Source organism: Leptosomus discolor, chromosome 18 (genome assembly GCF_034619465.1).
Source record: "Leptosomus discolor isolate bLepDis1 chromosome 18, bLepDis1.hap2, whole genome shotgun sequence".
In the NCBI taxonomy this organism is placed as follows: domain Eukaryota; kingdom Metazoa; phylum Chordata; class Aves; order Leptosomiformes; family Leptosomidae; genus Leptosomus; species Leptosomus discolor.
The window spans coordinates 10,914,642-10,934,961 of NC_141408.1; the positions used below are offsets into that span (position 1 = coordinate 10,914,642).

The 20,320-nt window shown below is 49.7% G+C and overlaps 1 protein-coding gene across 1 annotated transcript; it reads left to right on the top strand.

Annotated features, from left to right (window-relative positions):
- The first annotated feature begins 565 nt into the window (after window positions 1-565).
- On the top strand, window positions 566-5,943 carry RTN4RL1 (reticulon 4 receptor like 1). The gene is made up of 5 exons (XM_009952564.2): window positions 566-665; window positions 2,181-2,285; window positions 3,454-3,540; window positions 4,227-4,451; window positions 4,544-5,943. The coding sequence occupies exons 1-5, from the start codon at window positions 566-568 to the stop codon at window positions 5,941-5,943; spliced, it is 1,917 nt and encodes a 638-aa protein (XP_009950866.2).
- The last annotated feature ends 14,377 nt before the right edge of the window (window positions 5,944-20,320 follow it).

Below are 20,320 nucleotides of genomic sequence, written 5' to 3' on the forward strand. Positions count from 1 at the left end.
TTTTATGGCAGTAAAGATACATAAATCAGCAACCAGAAGACGAGGGCTTTGCTCTAAAGAGCTTATAAATCTAACAGCTTGAGCAGCACCAGTAATGGACACAGTAAGCAGGCAGTCAAGTTGCATGTAGACATGAGCTAAGATGGGTCTCCCAAAGCAGATGGCGGTTTAGGAGAGATTTGAAAGAGAAGCAACCTGCTCCATCCTCGAGCCCAGATCCAGCTGGAGACTTAGACAGGCCGTGACCCATATAAGCTTGTCCGGGTGGAGAGGTGAGAGCGTCCATGTGAGAAAAGCAGGGAACGGGTAAGAGGTGGTGAGGGCTTGTGGCGGGGCTGCCTTTTGGGGGGCTCTGCAGCTGCATCCTCCCTGAGGCTGAAGCATCTATTCTTGTCCTAAGTGATTTCTTCCCCTTGAGCTTGAGACTCCTAATGAAAATAAGTAGCATTACATCCTCCTAAATAAACCAAGGATCTGCCTTGCTCCAAGATTAAGTGTTAAAAGCCTTAAAACGCCAGAAAACTGCCAGCACAGGTACCCCCTGCTCTCTGGATCGAGCAGTGCCATGGGGACAGGCTGCCCGCAGAGCAGAGCCGAGGCCAGTGTCCCTGCCGCGGTGGCAGAGAAGTGCTCCAACCCTTCGGATCTTCCCCCCCCGAAGATGGGTATCAAACCAGCTTTTTTTTTAAAAAATTTTTTTTTGTTTATTTCTTCCTGTGCTGGCACCGGCCCGGGAGGAACCTGGTCTGGGCTGGAGGGAGATGTGCTGTGTCTGGCCGAGCACGCTGGCTCCGGGCGTCTGCATTCTTCTGGCCGCTTTCAGCTCTTGCACAAATTGAGGCTTCACGCTAAATGCATTACACTGTATAACAATTAATCCCGTGCTACATATAGAAAGTCCTTACTCATCAATAATGCATGCGGGAGGAGTGATTTTCACTCTCAGTAATAAGGCTAAGACAATGGAAACAAGCAGGTAATGGAGAACATTTATAATGATGTTAATCTAATAACGAGTCTAATGCTGTTAAAAGTAAGACTGCAAACTGGACGCATCCAAAGATAAATTATTTCAAGCATTCATTAACTGATGCCTAATTAATGCCCAATTAGAGAGATGCTACATGGGAAATGGTTTGGACAGTCGGATGAATTCATTCCAATCACTGAAACCTCAGTCAAAAGCAGGAGGTGGCAGAAGGACATGGCAAGCAGAAGCCAGGGTGATACAGCGCATCAGTGGGAGAAAGCCAGGAGATAAACACCCCCTTGCTGGTTTTATCCGTGTCAGCAGGGCTTTGTTTTTATTCACTTCACTGGCAGGTTTCTGTAGGATTTTTCTGTGCTGCTTTTGAAGCTCTCCCTCCCTGGTGAGCTCCGACACACGTGCTGGTGACCCTCCATCTGCCTCGCAACCTTTACAAGCTGAAGTCGAAAGGGCTTCGTCGGGAATAACAAGTTCAAAAGGTTAGGCAGGGCCTGACTCTCAGGGGAGCCAGGCTGGAACCTTACAGGAAGCTCCTGCTGGTGCTTTCCAGCCTGGGAAACCCAGCGAGACCCAAGTGCTCTTGGCTGCCTTGTCCCAGCGGGGCTGGGCCGCTGGCCATCTCAGTGCTGGTGTTACCAGTCTCAGGAGCTTCATGGCTCCATGACCACAGCCTCTTTGTTTCTCGGGGGTCTCATTCCTGGATCTAAACTGTGACCAAGCCCAAGGCATTCCAGGAGCAGCTTCTCACAGCAGTAGCCAATCAGCAGGTTTTATGGGCTTGGAGGGAAAGCATCCTTGAGGAGACCAAGGAGTACCTTGAGTGCATCCACTGGGCAGTCCATACGCTTTGACTTTCCAAGTCCTGCCCATCTAATTATTATTTTTTCTAAGCATCTGTCCTTCTATTTCCCCGTTCTCCTGACCCCCAAGCAGCAACACGTAGGTAGGAAGACATCCCTGCCTTTTCTTCCTACCATCCTACTCTTGGGAAGCTGAGAACCAGTAACACCCCGGACTATCCCCATCGCCATCCGCAACCGCGGGAATCACATCTCCCTCTCCATAGGAACTCCAGCCGTTAACTCAGAAATGCTTGTTAATTAAAGAGATGGACTCAGTTCCCTCCGACCTCTACCTCCGGAGTTATCCCTGCAGGCAGGGAGCTGTTATACACCGCGCTCCCTTTCGGCAGGAGCCTCTACCTTGGCTGTGCTCCAGGGAGACCCAGGCTGCCTTCGTCCATCGCCGCGCATTGCTAACAGCCGCCTGTCATCCCCATCCCTGTACGTGAAATCGGGTATGCTCCAAGATCCCTGCCCTGCTCCACCTCCCGTCAGTAATCCCGTTAGCCTGGCAACTGTCGTGTCATGGAAGAGCGCATAAAACTGTTGTTTGGAAGCAATATGTAATCTTCCAACCTGCTGCTTATAGCTGGGAGATGGTTTATTGATTCAAACCCTTGTGATTTGGTATTTGCAATAACAGACTCCGCATGTGGGAGATCGTCACAGCGCTTGTGCCTGGCAGGATTTTACTAATAAACATAAGACCTACAGAAGGCTTCGTACTTCAATGTCACCGAGGTAAGACGGGGACTGTGAAGCCGTCCCACCTTGGCGAAGCACATCCGTGGGTAAAAAAAACCCAGCAGAATGTATCTGCAAACGTAGCTTTATCTTTACCATCGTTATCTGGCACTCGGATCATCACAATATCCTCAGGATACCAGTTTCCCAGGCTGCACTTGCACGGCGAGTTGCAGCGAGGGCTCCTGTTTTGGCAGGGAGTGCTTGGTCGTCAGCGCCGGCACGATGCTCCCACCAGCACGGCCCCTCTCTCATCGCAGAGGCACGACAGCAAAGCCAAAATGGTACAGCGGTGACTTGGAGAACGTTCCTTTTCCTACACAGCCGTAGGAGTTGCCACAAATTAAACCTTCCTGACTTACAGCCCCTTTCTGGCAGCGGCGCAGGAATGAGACATCCCTCCTCGTAGCCAATGCTGAATTGCTGAAGGGCAGTGCCTGGAAGAAGTTCCCCCTTTCTCATCGCAGCCAGGGCTTGGTCCAACACTTTGGCTAGCGTTGCTATTCTTTTTTCTATTAACAGCTCAGTCAGAGATGACTGCCTCTTACTGGTGATTTATGGAGAGCCTGAATAACCCAGCTTATCTAAAAATGCGACAACTTTGCTTTGAAAGGATGGGTCCAGATGGACGGGTCACCTGCTGTTAACTAAACGGTAATAGATCTCCATACCAGGCAAAAGGCAACGGTAACTGTGGAGTTATATTTCAAACACAATTAATAAGAAAACAGTGATTTTTTTTTGCCTCCCACTTGTATTCAGCTGTAGGCACTGAAGAGAGGGACTGTAAAAGCCCAAGGGGTCCAGGCTCATGGACTAGCTGGTGATAACGACATGGAGTAATTAGAGATGAACTCCACTTCCACTCTCGTTTTTCAGATTATTACAAGCTGAGTGCAAGGCAAGGACTCATGGGCAGGATGGCACCGGCAGCTGTGCGCTGCTCCGATGTTACTCCTTTCCTCTGTAAAGTCCAGAGGCAGAATTCATTAGACGTGAGCAAATTTTGTGTGTGAGAGGAAAAAGCCAAATCTAGGAGGAAAATGTGAATGAGAAATGACAAGTCTGGTGCAATGAGTCTGAAAAGCCACTCGGCGCAGAAGGAATAGCCTGAAAGCAAGCCTGGTGCGAGGAGTGGGAGCGAGACGGGAACGGGGTGGCGAAACCGGCACTCTGAGAGCTGAGCAGAGGGAGGGGATGATTACTGCCTTGCTCACCGCTTCTTCTCTGCAGCGAGAAAGCCCCGGTCACAAGCACATACTGTAGCATTAGAGGATGCAATATGCTTTGCCACAGGACATCCATTTAAAAATATGTCTGAGCATCCCACTTCCAAACGGAGTTTTCAGCTCAGCCTTTTCCACCAACTGCTGACAACATATTTTTGCTGTAAATCACTTGGTTTTCAAGGTGGATAGTGGTGTCTAACAACTGTAGTAAAAAGAGATGGCAGGGGTGGGTCTGCGCCTTTGGGGGAGCTGGGTGTGCCGTGCAGAGGCACTGCACACGTGTAAATTTAGGTGATTCGCTGGGAATTACTAAAGCTCTGTACCTTTTCCTCTCCGATATGTTAGCGCGGGCGATTTAAGAGATGCCTTGCAGGAGGAGTGGAGACCTGTGAGGGTTTGCATCTCTTCTCTTTGCTCTCGCAGTTTCGCACGACGGTATTTCCTCCGACGGCGCTGCCTGCCTGCGGGCAAGGGGCTTCGCTGCCTGCGCTGCCAGCGTGAATTCTCACCGAGAAAGTTTCTCCTGCTCGTTTCGGGCTGGGAGCACAACTGCCTGCCTGTTGCAGGCAGGGCGAGGAGGCAGGGAGTACTCCACACCTCACGTTCAAACTACCGTGGGTGATGAGCCCACTCGTCACAGCCGCGTGGGTAATTCACGAGCAGAGAGGAGGGCTGAGTTAATTGGGGGCGTTTTTCACCCAGAATAGTCCCCACGGTGGCAATGGGGGGGGGTGCCTGAGTCCCCGCTGACGTTGCTCTCCCCTCTCTCCGTACAGGGGGGTTTGCAGAGCTGCTGCTGGTGCTGCTGGGGCTGAAGGTGCCCAGCGCCCTGGGCTGCCCCACCGACTGCGTGTGCTACCCGTCCCCGATGACCGTCAGCTGCCAGGCTCACAACTTCGTCACCATCCCCGAGGGCATCCCCGAGGACAGTGAGAGGATCTTTCTCCAAAACAACCAGATCACTTTGCTGCTGCGGGGCCACTTCAGCCCCTCCATGGTCACCCTCTGGATCTACTCCAACAACATCACCTTCATTGACCCCAACACGTTCGATGGGTTCATCAACCTGGAGGAGCTGGACCTGGGGGACAACCGCTACTTAAGGGCTTTAGCTGCAGACACTTTCCAAGGGCTGGTGAAACTCCACGCCTTGTATCTGTACAAGTGTGGGCTGAGCTCCCTCCCCAGCGGGATATTCGGTGGCCTCCACAACCTGCAATACCTTTACCTGCAAGACAACCACATTGAGTTCCTTCAGGATGATATTTTTGTTGACTTGGTTAACCTCAGCCATCTTTTTCTCCATGGAAACAAGCTCTGGAGCCTCCATCAGAACACATTCAGGGGTCTAATAAACCTGGATCGGCTGCTCATCCATCAAAATCAGCTGCAGTGGATTCACAGGCGGGCTTTTCACGACCTCCGAAGATTGACCACCCTTTTCCTGTTCAATAACAGCCTCTCGGAGCTGCAGGGGGACTGCCTGGCCCACCTGGGAGCCCTGGAGTTTCTCAGGCTGAACGGGAACCCATGGAGCTGCGATTGCAAAGCCCGTTCGCTCTGGGAATGGCTGCACAGGTTCAGAGGCTCCAGCTCCAGTGTGATCTGCGAGTCCCCCGAGCAGATGCACGGCAAGGACCTCAAGGTGCTAAGAGCAGAAGACTTTAGGAACTGTTCGGGGTCCGAGTCGCTCCATCAGATTAAAACACATACTTTCTCCACAGCGGACAGAGGAGCCTCCAAAACCCACCACCCTCACCACTCCTCCAAGGAGAAGGGGAAGGAAAGAGGGGCCGAGAACAGTTTGCACAGCAGCCAGCCCGCCGCCCCCCCCGGCTCCCGGCCGGGCTATCGCAAACCCGGCAAGAACTGCACCAGCCACAAAAGCCGTAACCGAACCTCTAAGCCGGTGTCCTTGGGACCGCGGAAAAACGGGCAGGAGGTTCCAGACTATGTGCCTGATTATCAGCACAAATTCAGTTTTGGGGTGATGCCAACGCTGCCCCCCAAACGCAAGGGTAAGTGTACCCGGCGGACGCCCATCCGCCCCCCCAGCGGGGTCCAGCAGGCAGCTGGCTGCTCGGGGCTCAGGGCATCGCTCCTGGTGTTTATGATGGTGTTAGCGGCCGTCATACGCTGAGCCCCCGGCTGCGGACGGAGCGAAGCTGTACTGCCACCAATCTACAAAGGACCAGAGTTTCTTTTCTTCTTCTTTTTTTGTACGTGGCTAGCGTTGGCCTGGCGAAGGGAAGAACGTTGTCTCGGCTTCTGACGGTCTCTCCGTGCCCGGCCGGGCTGCCAACGCGGACTGTGCCGAACGCAGCAGGAGCGGATTAAAAGGCATTATCACACCTTGTCACAAACAGCCTAACCGAGCACCTACAACAACAACAAAAAGCCAACCTTACAAAAAGCAGATAAGGGGGACGGTAGCCAAATCGTCGGTGACAACAACCAGACAAAGGGACTGTATCCGTGCTCTTGTGAAATCCCGTTCATTTGAGAGCGCTCTGAACAACCCCTCCAGTTACTGAAAGGAGCATAATTGCTGTAAAAACGATCACCGATTAAGCCTACACTGTTTCTCTGAAAGTGAGTGCAAGGACACTGATACTGATGTAATAAGGACACTGGTTCTCCCACGTTTTAGCCCTTTTGGCTCCAAACCCAGAGGCCAAAGTTGGCTGGGAATCTCTTAGAAGACAATCTCAAACCCCTGAATATCTCAGGCATTACAGCAGAACAGGGCTTGCCTGCTGGGCTTGGAGTAGCCAACAACCAAAGGAAAGACTGGTTAGAGGTGGAATTAAAAACAAACAAACAAACAAGAAACCCAACACTTAAAGAAATGAGGTACCCACAGGAGGTGCGTTTTTTTGTAACCATGTTCACACATCTGAAAAAAAAAACCTAACCCCAACAGATGCACAGGCTCCCCCCCTTCCCCTCAATTATCCATATGTATGTCTTATAATGTTTATAAACTATATGAAAACTATATCTTCAGAACTAAGGATTGTATTGTTGAATTTATAGCAGACCAGTATATGATTTTTTTTTTTTTCCTCGAGAAAACAAACCGGCAGCAGTGCCTACAGATGCTGAAAGCCATCGGGCTGGCTCAGTACGTGCGGGGGAACCACAGCAGGCCAATGTTCTCAGCAATTCAGAGCACTAAACTTTGGGAGGGGTGGGGGGGGTGGTTGTATGTGATGCAGCAAAGTCCGTACCCAGAGAGCCAAACTTGCCCTTACATCCTAATTTGTAACCGGGGGGGGGAAGAGAGAGATTAATTAGTCCGAATAAATAGAGCCATAGAGGTCTGTCTCCAGAGAGCACTGCGAGGCCCCGGGGAGGAAAGGGGATTTTGGGGGGCTGGAGGCAGAGAGGGGCTTCCCAGCCGTGCTGGTGGTGTGAGGACCTTTATAGCTGGACTAAGGTTTTCACTGGGGCAGCAAGGAGCAGTTCCCAGGCTGCAGATAGTCCTGACAGCGTCAGGAGAGGTTTTGTTTCTTAAAAGGAACAGGTTGTGTCATGGGAAGAGTCAGAGAAGGGGGAAACTACAGCTCGTAGAGGACCAGCAAGAAGCGCAGTGCCCAGGGTTTCTGGTCCACCATAGGAGAGAAAAATAACTGGTCTGAGACAGCCGTACGAAGGGGGTTGTGGCCAGGTGGAGGAGAGGGAGCAGAGCTGCTTGTTCCCCTCATCCCGAATTAAATCCCGCAGCAGAGGGACGCATTTGCTGGTCGGGGGCATGGCAGAGCCGGCGGCATCACCGACAGCAGCCCACGGGCTCGGGGAGGTGCTGCCCAAATTCTGCAGTTGGTGTGAACTCCCTGTCAGCGTGGATATGTGAGACCAAACAGACACTGAAGTTAATGAAAAAAGGGAAATAAAAGTGATCTTGGACAAGAAAAGGCTGCTGTTCATTTCATAACCATATCCCAGTGGCGGCACGTTTCTAGCCTGTAGCTCAAGTGTGGGGCTGGAAAGCCCAGAGGAAACGGCTCATGTTTTCCATCAGACACACCACTAGCTTCAGGAAGAACGGGCCATCTCAGGAAATCCGCTCTCCCAACCGCTTTGGGGATGGGGAGAGGGTATTTACACAGTGGAAAATGCCCTAGAGGTATCTGGAAATGAATAAAGGAAACTCCCAAGAAAAAAAAAAAAAAAAAAAAAAAGAAGAAGAAAATTTCCCAATGCACTTATTTTTAAGAGCGGTTGGGTGCTGGCAGAGGGCAGCTGGGGGGGTTGATGTCTTCCATCTGTCTCGCAAGCGAGGAAGGGCAGCGGCTTGGATGCTTTACTTTTAAATATTCTTCTTGGGGAATAGCAGGAGTAACTCTGGGAGGAGAAAGGAAGAGGTTACTTCATCAAGCCCTCTCCCTTCCAGCTCCTACCCAAACTTTTCTGTCTACAGGGCTCTAAAGCTCCACTAAAGGGATGTCCAATGCAGCCAGAACAAATAATCCGTGATCTGAAATAGCTCCCTCATGTCCTACTCTCTATAACCAATAGCAACTGAATGAGTCTGGCACTGTCCCTTAGAAGTGGAGAATGTTGTTATGTTGGTTATTTCGTTTCATACTCTGGAAATCAAAGCTCTCAGTGGGAGAATGAAGAAGAGAAGCACTTTATTAATTTTTTTTAAGTCTGTGTGTAACTCCTGTAATATAGGAGTGAAATGTCAGCACAGGAGATGCTAATGTTTTATAAATGATTTGGGTGCAGCAGGCACGATGGATAGTCTTTGAGATGAATTATATTAGAACAGACTACGCCTGGCTCAAAACCATAATTGTATTTTTAGTATCTTTTCCTTTAACATGTAGGAAAAATAAAGGCAACTCCATGGTGTATTACAAGCCTTGTCAATCAAGCACTCTAACTCCTAGCAATAAAGCCTACTGTTTAAAAACCAGAAGGGAGACATGATACACTGCTAAATAGGAGGTGTCGCTTGACATGGACTACAGGTTTCTGATGTTCCTCCTGCCTTCCCCGTAGCTGCCATCCCTCCCTGCGCCCATCCTTCCTCCACCACCACAGCTCTTCGAGGAGAAACTAAGTTTTTATGGCATGCTCTGACACTTAGCCTCAATAACTAACTTCCCATCTGCGTGGTTCAGATCTACCACAGCCCCTGGTTCACTCTCGTGTGTTTTTTCCCCAATCCCTTCATACAGCATGTCTTCATGCATTTTGAATGTTGCTCTGAGGGCTGGCATAAATCCCCTCTTCTCCGAAGCAGCACTCCCACAACCTCAAAGCACGCATCTCTCCAGTCGAGCGGATACAGGTACAACCATGACTGGCCAGAGTCTGGCTCAGGCTGGAGATAACTTGGAGAAATTTGGGGTTTGATTAGGATCACTCCCAGACACCAAAAGTTTAGCAGGGAGGTTCCGGGGGTAAAAGGCTGAACCCCCAAGGTGGTGGTAAGCACCATGACCACTTTGGGGCAATGGTCTACGTGCTCCCTTTTGGTCAGGCTGGATCGATGGGCAGAGGCCGATTGTATGAGCTTCAACAAGGCCAAGTGCCGGGTCATGCCCTTGGGTCACACCAATTCCACGCAGCGCTACAGGCTTGGGGAGGAGTGGCTGGAAAGCTGCCCGGCAGAAAAGGACCTGGGGGTGCTGGTCAACAGCTGGCTGAACATGAGCCAGCAGTGTGCCCAGGTGGCCAAGAAGGCCAACAGCCTCCTGGCCTGTGTCAGCCATGGTGTGGCCAGCAGGAGCAGGGAGGTGATCGTGCCCCTGTACTCAGCACTGGTGAGGCCACACCTCAAATCTTGTGTGCAGTTTTGGGCCCCTCACTACAAGAAGGACATTGAGGTGCTGGAGCGTGTCCAGAGAAGAGCAACGAAGCTGGTGAAGGGTCTGGAGAACAGGTCTGGTGAGGAGCAGCTGAGGGAACTGGGGTTGTTCAGCCTGGAGAAGAGGAGGCTGAGGAGAGACCTGATCGCTCTCTACAACTGCCTGAAAGGAGGTTGTGGTGAGGTGGGGGTCGGTCTCTTTTCCCAAGTAACAAGCGACAGGACGAGAGGAAACGGCCTCACGTTGTGCCAGGGGAGGTTTAGATTGGACATGAGGGAAAATTTCTTCACCGAAAGGGTTGTCAAGCCCTGGAACAGGCTGCCCAGGGCAGTGGTGGAGTCACCAGCCCTGGAGGTGTTTAAAAGCCGTGTGGATGTGGCACTTGGGGACATGGTTTAGAGGTGGACTTGGCAGTGTTGGGTTTACAGTTGGACTCAATGATCTTAAAGGTCTTTTCCAACCTAAATGATTCTACGATTCTATAAACCTAAACCCCTCCACAGCTCTGCCTGGGCTCCCCTGGCCATGCCACCGTGCCCTGTCCAGCAAGGGTGGAATCAGCCGTGAACAGATGCCGTCCACTATCACAAGCTCAATCTTTGGATGCGCATCAATCCCCCTCTCTGGGGTGAGGGCAGACAGGCTGCCTCTTGCCAATGTGGTTAGACACTGCCGATAGCTCCCCACAGCTCAGCTGCAAGCTCTAAACGCCTCCCTTGGGAAACGTGTCACTTGAGCATTTATTTGCTCATTGGTTTCCCATTCCTGTAGCATTCTCCGGTCTGCTGCCTGCACCATGCGCTGCTCTGGCAGACGAGACAGTCCCTGTCGCTGCGGCTGCCTTCCCCTTCTTTACATCAGTGAGCTTTAATGCTCTAACTTCAGGCTGTTCATGCAAATCCTTTCCATTAAAAAAAATAAATGCCAGAGAACCCAGAAGAGACCCCAGACTGCGCCTCTGGAAACTCACCCCCGGCAGCAGAATCCCATTTCCTGAGTCGGAGCCAATTTTCTCTCCATTGTACCACTTTTCCACAGTTTCATCCCGTAATTGCTAATACGGAGCTTTTCATACATGCTTTGAAAACACAAACCATACGACACTGCATCTCTTTTATCCTTCCAGGCAGGAGGAAAACCAAACACCTCTTGGATATTGAGAATAAATTTTTAGTTTATCAGTCTAAACTAAGACCACAAGCCTGCAGTTTCTCCTATGTTCCCCATCACTTCCCCGACAACACTTGTGCCCCCCCCCACACCCCCAGCACCAATTCCAAATTATTTCCTTTGTCTCAGAAAGTTGCTCTGCGACACGGAGCCCCCTTTGAAGCGACAGAGCAGAACAAAAGCATCACTTCACATTTCACGTAAGCTAAGTAACACTTTTTGTGGTCCTTCAAGTTCACCCTTCCCTAAATCCTCTGTCTGTGTATGCTTTCCCTGCCTTAGCTTCAGCCGCACCCCCAGGAACACTTCCCAAGATCCCATTTCCCATTGCATGACCAAGAATATTTCCCTTTCCATGGCTTACTATCTCCTTGAAGTCTTGTAGGTTGACATCATTCCTCTGTTCCACCAGCCCGCTTCTCTCCCTTAACGCACCCAGCGGCCCCCGCGCTCACAACCGCTTTGGTGAAACACGAGATGAGCGACACCAGACGATGCTGATGGGAACGGTGATTACAGGGGTGCTCTTGTACTGCTGACCACGTTGGAGTTTGTGGGTTACAGATGGAAGCAAAAGCCACTATGAAAACAGGACACAGAGGACTTCAGCGGTGCTCACGTTTTGCAATGTGCGTTTCTGGGAAGATGTCACGCTGGCATCGCTGGCGAGCCAAACCACCTCTCTACCCACATAAAAACCGCCCCAGGAGCGGCACCCCTTCGGAGTCCCCATCCATCTCACTGTCTCTTGATACACTTTGTCCTCCCCTCTCCTGGAGAAACTTCCTTCAAAAGGGAGAAGGATCTTTCATCTCAGCGACCACCTCAGGCCCTGGTCCCCGCTCAAAAGCGGCCAATTAGGTGAACAAAAGCAAGTGTTATAACGCCAGCCCCTCGCTACCTGGCTCATTGCTGTCAGGAGCCGCTCACTAAAATCCATTTTTTTTCCCCCCCACGCTGTGAATATGGGTGAAATTCTCCCCATGCCCAGCCACTCTGCAGACACGTCTTCATCTGTCTGCAGGCTCCTCGGCTCATCCCCACTCTCATGCTCACAACCCGAGTCCTTTCCGGAGCTGCCCTCCATCCCCTTCCTCCTTTGTGAAAACAGAATCAAAATAACTGTTTAACAAATCAGCCATTACCTTCTCCCATGTCACCAATTCCCCGCTATCATTTCGTAATTGGCCAATTTTCTCTTTTACCTTCTCTCTGCTCTGAATACGTCTCGAGAAGCTCTGATTGTGTGTTAAAATATCCTCCCTAATTCACTGCTCAATATCTCTTTCTGCTCTTCTAATTGCCCTTTTAACTTGCTTCTAATTTTTTTATAAATCTCCTAATCCTCTTCCTGCACAAGTTGTTTACATGCACCAGAGAATGTATATGTATTAGCAGATGTTCCTGGGTAAATAATGCACAAAAGAATATCACTGCTTCACACAAGCTGCAAATTACTGCTTTCTTCAGAATAAGCCCTGTTTAACCCTTCTATTTAGGGCACACGCCCCTGCTCTCGCTGCACATCTCCAGGCTATTTCACTCTTGCTGCAGAACATTAACACCACCAGCTCCACCACAGCTCGCTTGCTATCTACCGGAAAAAAAAAAAAAAAAAAAAAAAAGAATTAAAAAAAAAAAAGAATCAAAGGATAAAGGGAACGGTACAGTTATGTTCCAACAAATCTTTTTTTTTCAGGAACACAGCTAGAAAAAACGAAACAAAATAGCTACATGACTCAAACACAGCGGCACAACCCCAAGTAATAAACAAATTCGATAGTCTCGGTGCTTTTGATTTATGGACAGCTTACTGCGCTCCCCGCTCTCAGGGAGTCAGTTGTCAAAGCCCTGGTGCCGCAGACAGGCAGAGGGTCAGGCAGGCGTTGTTTGTCAGCCCCTTTGTAAAAGACTTCCTCAAATTACTCAAAATTTCCTTTCTCTTTTTCCATTTCTTCTTTCAATTTGTTTGCGGTCTCCTTCTCACAAAACAATGCAGTATCCGCCAGATGCTTTGAATTCTGTATTTTCCAGCCAATGGGTGATGCTAAATCATGGGTTTAAAGTTCCGCATCTCGTTCAGATGAAAAACCTCGGGTCATCGCTCAGGGAAAGCGACCCTGGGTGGAGGCAGAAGTCAGTGTTTTGCAACCTGACCCTCGCTCTCACTCAGGGACAAAAGGCATTGCTGGTACCGGGAAGCTCTGGGAGATGGGGGCTATTTTGTATTTACAGCTGACGCATATGGAGGCACCTTGCTGCTGCCTAAATATCAAACCGTGATTAACAATAACGTTCTGGCCACCAGCACATGTCTGGGCACCATGTCCACCTCTGTCACCTCTGTCCTGCCAAAACCAGGTCCCGCTCCACCCCACGAGGCTGCCTGCACCCGCGCTGAGCATCACGCCTGCCTGCAGCTGCCCGCCTGAACCTGCCCAGGGGACAGAAGATTAAAAAAAAAAAATACGGAGAGGGAGGAAAACCAAAATCAGATGGAAACAGTAAAAGCTCACCTCCTGCTTTTCAGAGGCTGCTGTGCCACGCAGGGTCAAAAGCAAAACACTTGTATTAAGATACAAAATTGTTCCTATGACAGACTGCGGATTTCCGAGGCCGTTATGGAATAACAGTACTCTTGGCTATTTGCTGGCTTGCCCGGAAAGATTTCCATTTCTTCCCCACATCCGTACACTTTGTTTCCCAGAGAAGCAGATCCCACTCCCAGCAACGGTTGCCATCCCCAGAGATGAATTTTCTTTGCTTCAATCTGAGCTGCGCCACTTTCATTTGATCCCCCTCCACCCCGCGGTTCCTGCGGGCAGGTACCACAGCATTCTCTGCACAGGACTTTGTGCTGCACCTTCCTCACCTCACAGCCGAGATTTAACTCCTCTACTTCAAGCCTACCAGCGTAACTCAGTTATTTTTTTTCCTACAGATGTAGTGAAACTTGTCTCAGACCTGCTTTCTCAATAGTGCATACAAATTGCTCTCCCTGGAAAAGGTTTTCGCAGATATTCCCTCAGTCAATCCTTCTACAGCTAAAATATCCTGTAATCAAAGGTCTTGGCTTCTCACATGTCTTCTCTAAAGAAGCGTTTCTAGGTGGGCTGTCTCATGAACCGCCTTGCGTGCCCTCACGTCCTCAGTATAAGCCCTGTTTAACCCTCCCGGGGTTAAATACAGAGTATCAGTATTATTTTCCACTCACGCCTTAACCTCACTCTGAAACATAAAAATTTTTAAAATAATAATTTAAAAGGAAAAGCAGAGTAACCCTTTTGGCACATACCCTGCCAAAGGGTCCTGAGGAGGACCCGACATGCAAAACCCATCGGTGCACAGAGTCGGCTGCCAGCAGGTTTCTGTCCCCCAGGAGAACCCCTGTCGCTGGAGAGACTTTCCCACATTTTCAGGGGTTCCTGATAGAAGGAGACCCCAGGACACTTGTTCCTCTCCAGCTCTTACACTAATGCTTTTCTAAAGGCACAGCTCAGGGAAGCAGCCCCGAGAGCGGCGAAACCACATCCTTGCCGTCGCAGGAAGACTTCTCGACTCTTTCCTGCATCTACTTAGCACGTAGAAAGCAAAAGGAAACAAGAGAACACACACATATGGAGCCCCTGTTAAACCTGAACTAAATATACTGTGGGATGCTAACAGACTGCCTCGACTTGCTGGTGCTTCAGCTGGCACGGCAGAACCCCGACCACCGGGTTCGTTGGGCGGCTGGAAGGGTTTTCCACAGAGCAAACAGGGGAAACCTCCAAAATCCCCCTCCACACGTGCTGCGAGCGCCGCTGCCGGCACAGCACTGCCCTGAAACGTTGGTGCCAGCATCCAGAGAGCAAAGAGACACAGAGCAGCCCTGCCTGACAGCGTCTCCTTCTGCGATACTCCATCTTCTTGCGGGCTTGCAGGAGCCCCTTCCCCGCGGTGCCCGAGCACGCCGGGTGGGGAGCAGCGCTGGGACCCGCCAAGGACATCTGCGTGCGCGAGCTGTGCAGCCCACCAGGGCCGAGGAAGCACTCGCCCTCAACCAGGTGGATGTCCGGGAAGGGAGATGGGAACTCTCAAGATTAAAACAGTGAGAGATGAAGCAAGTGCTTGGGACAGGCAGGAGCAGCAGGAAGGAGAGCGGTATGTGCAGGCTGGAGTGGGTGCATGCAGCCTTGTAAAGGGGAAAAAAAAAAAGAAGGGAAAGGTGGTCATACTTGACTCAAGAATGAAGGAAAGCCAGCTGAGAAATTATTAGAGGCAATTATGTGAGCAGAGTACGTGAAAAGTAATCCCAGCTGCAGCGAGCTGGCGAAGGTGGGGGGTGGGAGAAATCATGATGTGATTCAAGGGGGCCCAAGAGAAAAAGCACAAGAGCAGCGATGACCTGGTTTGCAGATGGATCCATTTCTATTTCTGCTCGGATGCTGAAGCTGAGCCTCATCCAGCGCACTCGGCTCTCCGATGGCTTGCGTGACTTCTTCCCTGACTGGTGCAAGTGTCAGGCACGTGCATGTGCCGCGCATCATCTGGGAATCATATTTGCCTTAACGGTCTGCACAAATGCAAGTGCAAACAAGAATTCACTATGAAGGTGAACCATTCTTCCAGCAGAACTATGTTTTTTAGTCCAATATAATACCCTGTTCCTGGGTGTCAATATTTGTGACATATGCCTATCACTTTATTTCTATTTTCTCTCCTCCTTCTTTTTCACATCTTTGGAAATAAAAGCGAGTTCATTGTGCTGATTCTGATAATTTTGAGTCATGCACTAAATACAGCAATTCTCAAACAGATTTTTTTTCTTTCCCCCCGCTGCCTAACTTCCCCCAAGTTACACTATATACAGAAAAAACCAACAACAGCTTCAAACACCAGAGCAAGAAAACAAAAAGCAGCTCCTACATCAAGTCAGATCCCAGCTCCTCAGGCTTCCAGCACATCTCAACACAGAACTAGAGCAAAAGGGCAGATTATTTAAAGCCATTGCATGTAGGCCAATTTTCACTGCAGTTCCTTTTGGCTCTGATTTTCAGGCCCCAGTGGAGTGGTGAAGTCATGAATAAATGCAAGTAAACTGAGCTTATCCACTCTTATTTTGAGCAGTGGAGTTTACTCACCTCATGCTGCTTCAAGCTGGAACACCAAAAGGTAAGTTTAAAGGAAGAAAAGAAAAAAAGAGGGGAGCAGGGGATAATCTACCGCTGCCCTTGCCTACCGACTCAGCGAGTCCTGCATGGAGTAACAGCAGGGCCAGGATGCTGCAGACCCACAGCGTTTCATGCTCTGGATATTGAACGGCCACAGTTATCTCCTGGTGTTATGGAAGGGCTGGAGTCGGTCCCTGCTGTGTGTGGTGGGCAGGGTGAGGCTCTGCATGCCCCCGCCGCGCAGGAGGGATTTACAGGAGGTTCTGTCTAAAACACTGCAGGCAGAAAGCTTCGCTTGAGGAGAAGACGTCCTCGGATGATATTGTCCCTCAGAAGGCAGCGGTTGGTGGAGGAGGGCTGGATTTTGCAAACTACATGACAGCCTTCCACAGTGAAAATAAACAGAGTGAATATCGGGGAGTTTAAGAGGTCGCCGTTAGTCTCAGAACACTTCAACCTGCTCATCGGCGTCCTTCCAATTAGCAAAGCAGGACCGACAACCCAGCGGTGCTCACCTGAGGACCTTCCCCAGGGACACAGCAAGCTGAAGACCATGTCAGAGCTCACCAACTGCGGCACTGCAAAGGTGGTGTAATGAATTAAATACGCTAAAGACCGTATTCTGCTCCTCAGAGCTGGGACCACACTTGCCCACTCGCCTGGTTTGTACGACCTACAAGTTCCTCTGAGCTGTGCCCGGGAGCAGCAGAGCCTGTGGAGACCCACGTAGACAGGATCTGAAGTCTACAGAGATAAATCCATTATGATTATCACTTCAAGGAAAAAAAAAAAAAAAAAAAAAAGGAAAGAAAACCACCCTGCAATTTTATCTCCCTGCAAATATCCCTTCTGCTTAGCTTTGACCAGAGCGGAGTGACTGCTGCACTCGTCTCCTTGTGGCCAAAACAGCAGCAAGAGACAGATTCTTCAAAGTTAAAAGAAAATAGTAATAATGGAGTCCCCACGTTCCTGCTGTGTTTATAAAGAGATGTTTTCTTCCTGAGCTATACAGCATGGTGGGCTTAATCTGAAATTTCTTTTTAATCATAGCAGGAGTCCCAATTAACATGTTGGGTAATCATTCAAGCAGAACTGGAGTTTTGTGGCTGCAGCAAGGTAAGGAAAGGCACAGGATCAGGGTACCAGGGGATGGGCATGGACCAGGAGCACACTTGGGTACCACTGCTGGCTTCACACCCTCCCCGAACCACGGATGGGCTGCTGGGGAACAGAGGCAGCTCCCCCCTGCCCGCAATATTAACATGCAAACAGGTCCCCCCAGCTCCCCAAGCGCTGGGGATGCAATGACTCCAAGAAAAAACCTCATGGTGAGAGCGACCACACCAGCACGCCATAAAGCGCCAAATTGCTTTTACATGCACCTTCCCAAAGGAAGAAAACCCATCCCAGTTGCTCCTGCTTCAATCTGCAGGCGTGTAATCCAACACATGTGCTTCCAGCGCGCAGGCGGGGAGGGGGACCTGGCACTGACCTACTTTCTTTTGTTGCTGGAAGTGCTGATCTCTATGCAGAATTCAGCGAGCAGGCAGAAGCCATCATTAGGGTCTGGCTTCACCTCTGCCTTACACCACTTCTTACATCACTGCAACCACCAATTCCAGCCCAATTACTCTCGATTTATACCAGTCCCGGTGACAGGACGCTCTGACCTCATCCTGCCTGCAAGCAAAGAAAATTGCCGTCTGCTACGCAGCAGATTTTGGCCAGGCAGGGGGGGTTACCTGCAGCCTTAGGAGCTAAACGTTATGCTTACCCGGAGGACGCTGCTGCAGCCAGCATGCCCTAACAGCCCACACCAAAGCAGCATGCAGTATTTTTTTTAAATTTTTCATTCACAAGGAAGTTGGGTCCGAGGTCGGCACCGCGCTGACCGGAAAAGCAAAGCTCTTTAAAATTCAAACGCGCACACCCAGGGTGGGTCTCATCAGCGAGCGGTACAGAGAACACGGGCACACGAGCTCTTAAGCACACAGGCTTCCTGCTTCGGGTACGACGGGTTTGGCACGCGCGGCCAACCCTCCTCCAGCTCTCCTCGCGGTCCCCGCAGCACCTCCTGTTAGGATGCTGAGCCGCAGCCCTGAGGTTTGGGAGTTACAGGCTCGCTGCAGTCACTGGGGCTTGTATAAATTGGTCTTCAGAGAAAACCAACTCCATCGCCTTACGCAAAACCACTCTTCAGTAACCTACTAAAGAGCTTCCCCAGATTTTCTCTTCCCCTGTGCTCCCAGGTACCTGGGTAAAACATACTGCCTTGATTTTGCAGATTTGGAGATAAAAAGCTGTTGTGTTTAACTCGCATCCTTCAGACCTTGGAAGGCCGTTACTCAAAGCAAGCCTTCCCTTCTGCGATGGCTTAAGGACGGACCATTTTAATTGATTAGTTTGCCCATTACGGATAAGCAAAGTAACAGCCTTGCAATTGAACTTAGGTCCTTGAAATGCAGAAAGACATCAGCCTGCAGTGCATTTGCAAGCCTCAGAGGCTAATTTCCACCCTTTCTGCTGTTCCACTCTCTCAGTCTGGGATTTACCCTAAGCACACAGGACGCATCTCTACACCAGGCGGGGGGAATTACTTTGCATTGACGTTCAGTCAACAGATTCTAATGATAAAACAATTTCAAATCCGCACTTTGATTAAAATCAAAGCCGTGGAAAAATCATGGTAAGGTTCACCTAATGAATTTTTCTTTCCAAGACTTTAGAAGAAGCCTGCCAGGGACTAAATCCAAGGGGTTAAAGCTACAATTTGATAGTCTGATAGTCGTCTTCACCCCAACTCCTAGAGCAGGCTTAGCAGTATAAATAAATCTGGCGTGGCCACCAAGAAAATAATCCCATCTATTTAGCAGCAACAGTCTACTGGGGAGAGGATAAGAGGCATTTGAAGACAAAAACAACAATCTCAAACTGCATTTATATGAAATTAAAGGATCTAGGTAATTAATTGTTTGATAAGATAATAAAATCTGCACTAAGCTAGGGCCATATGAGTCAGAGAAATAAGAGATAGAAAATATGTTCATCACCCAGTCCACCTCTTTACCAACACATATTTTCTAGCATTTGTCCAGTGTAGGTTTTGTTTTGTTTTTTTCAAGTCAATGAATCAACTTTTTTGATATTCAGCCCAACGCCAAACAGGCGCTACTGGCATTTGCCGAGCATGAATAAATAACTAGTAATGGTGCAGTCTCGTGAGATGGTCCAGGAAAATCCTGGGAGAGGTTTCCCCAGGACACAGCTGGCTCAACACACTACCCTCTGCTTTCTAAAAGAACACACATACCTACATAGATATATATATCTTGTTACACCAACCGCCGACGAGAGCCGCCCATCCTTCACCTCTCCCCTGCTGCTTTTTTGCCTGCTGCTCCCATCTCCCCTAAATACCAAGTGACTTGTTTTGAGAAAGCTCATTTCTCCCGGCACCCTTACCTCACTCTTAGCAACCTTCTATTTAAAGTCACAATCTGTTGCAGCAAACCAGCTTAGGAGTATATAAACAAGCTGTTATGACCCCGCTGCAGGAAGGGGAGGAAATGGCCTATGCTTTAAAGTCAGCTGCCTTCGATAATTAGAAGCAAGTAGACAAACATGAAAGCAATAACACTTACAATGTTCTGCTATTTAAAGGGTACTCCGGCCCTCGAGTCCCTCGTTACCACCTAGGTATGCAGACCCAATGCAATTAGTCAAGCAAAGAGGAGTGTCACCTGCCACCAGAAGGGTCACGAGTTTTTTGACCATCGCTGTTACTGGAAGAACGACGTGGGGCTTTTTTTGTTGTGTTTTTTTTTTTTTTAGCAGTCTTTGTTTCTTAGCATGCAACATCCGCTGCTTCTCACATCAGAAACCCTGAAAGGTTTTTATTAGTCCTAATGCTCCACAGAAGAATTAAAAGGTAACAGCACATATGTTCTGCTCTACCCCAAAGAGTGGGAAAGGGAGGAAAATTAGCTCTTCTGCAGCAACACAGCTACGCGTGTACGCCTTGCATATACCATAGTCAGCTGTCGATGAAGTGAGCACATCTATGCACAAAGCACCCCGCTTGCAAAGGAGCAGTCTCTGCGTTATTGGCCTGAAAGGGGGAAGCTAAAGGTCCCATAAAGAGCAATGGGAGCGTTTCTTTTGGAGCTGGCAGTAGAGGAGACAGTCTCCTTGCGAAAGGCAGAGCGGGGCTCTGCTTTATTCCATCTCCCAGATGGAAAATGGAGAAAAAGGCAAAATCAGCACTAACGTCACACCTGGGAAGCTTACAGTGCTGCACAGTTTAAAACTGAACGGGGCACAGATCTCCCATTAGGCTGTCTTGACATTACACTCACAAATAACCCTCAAGTGC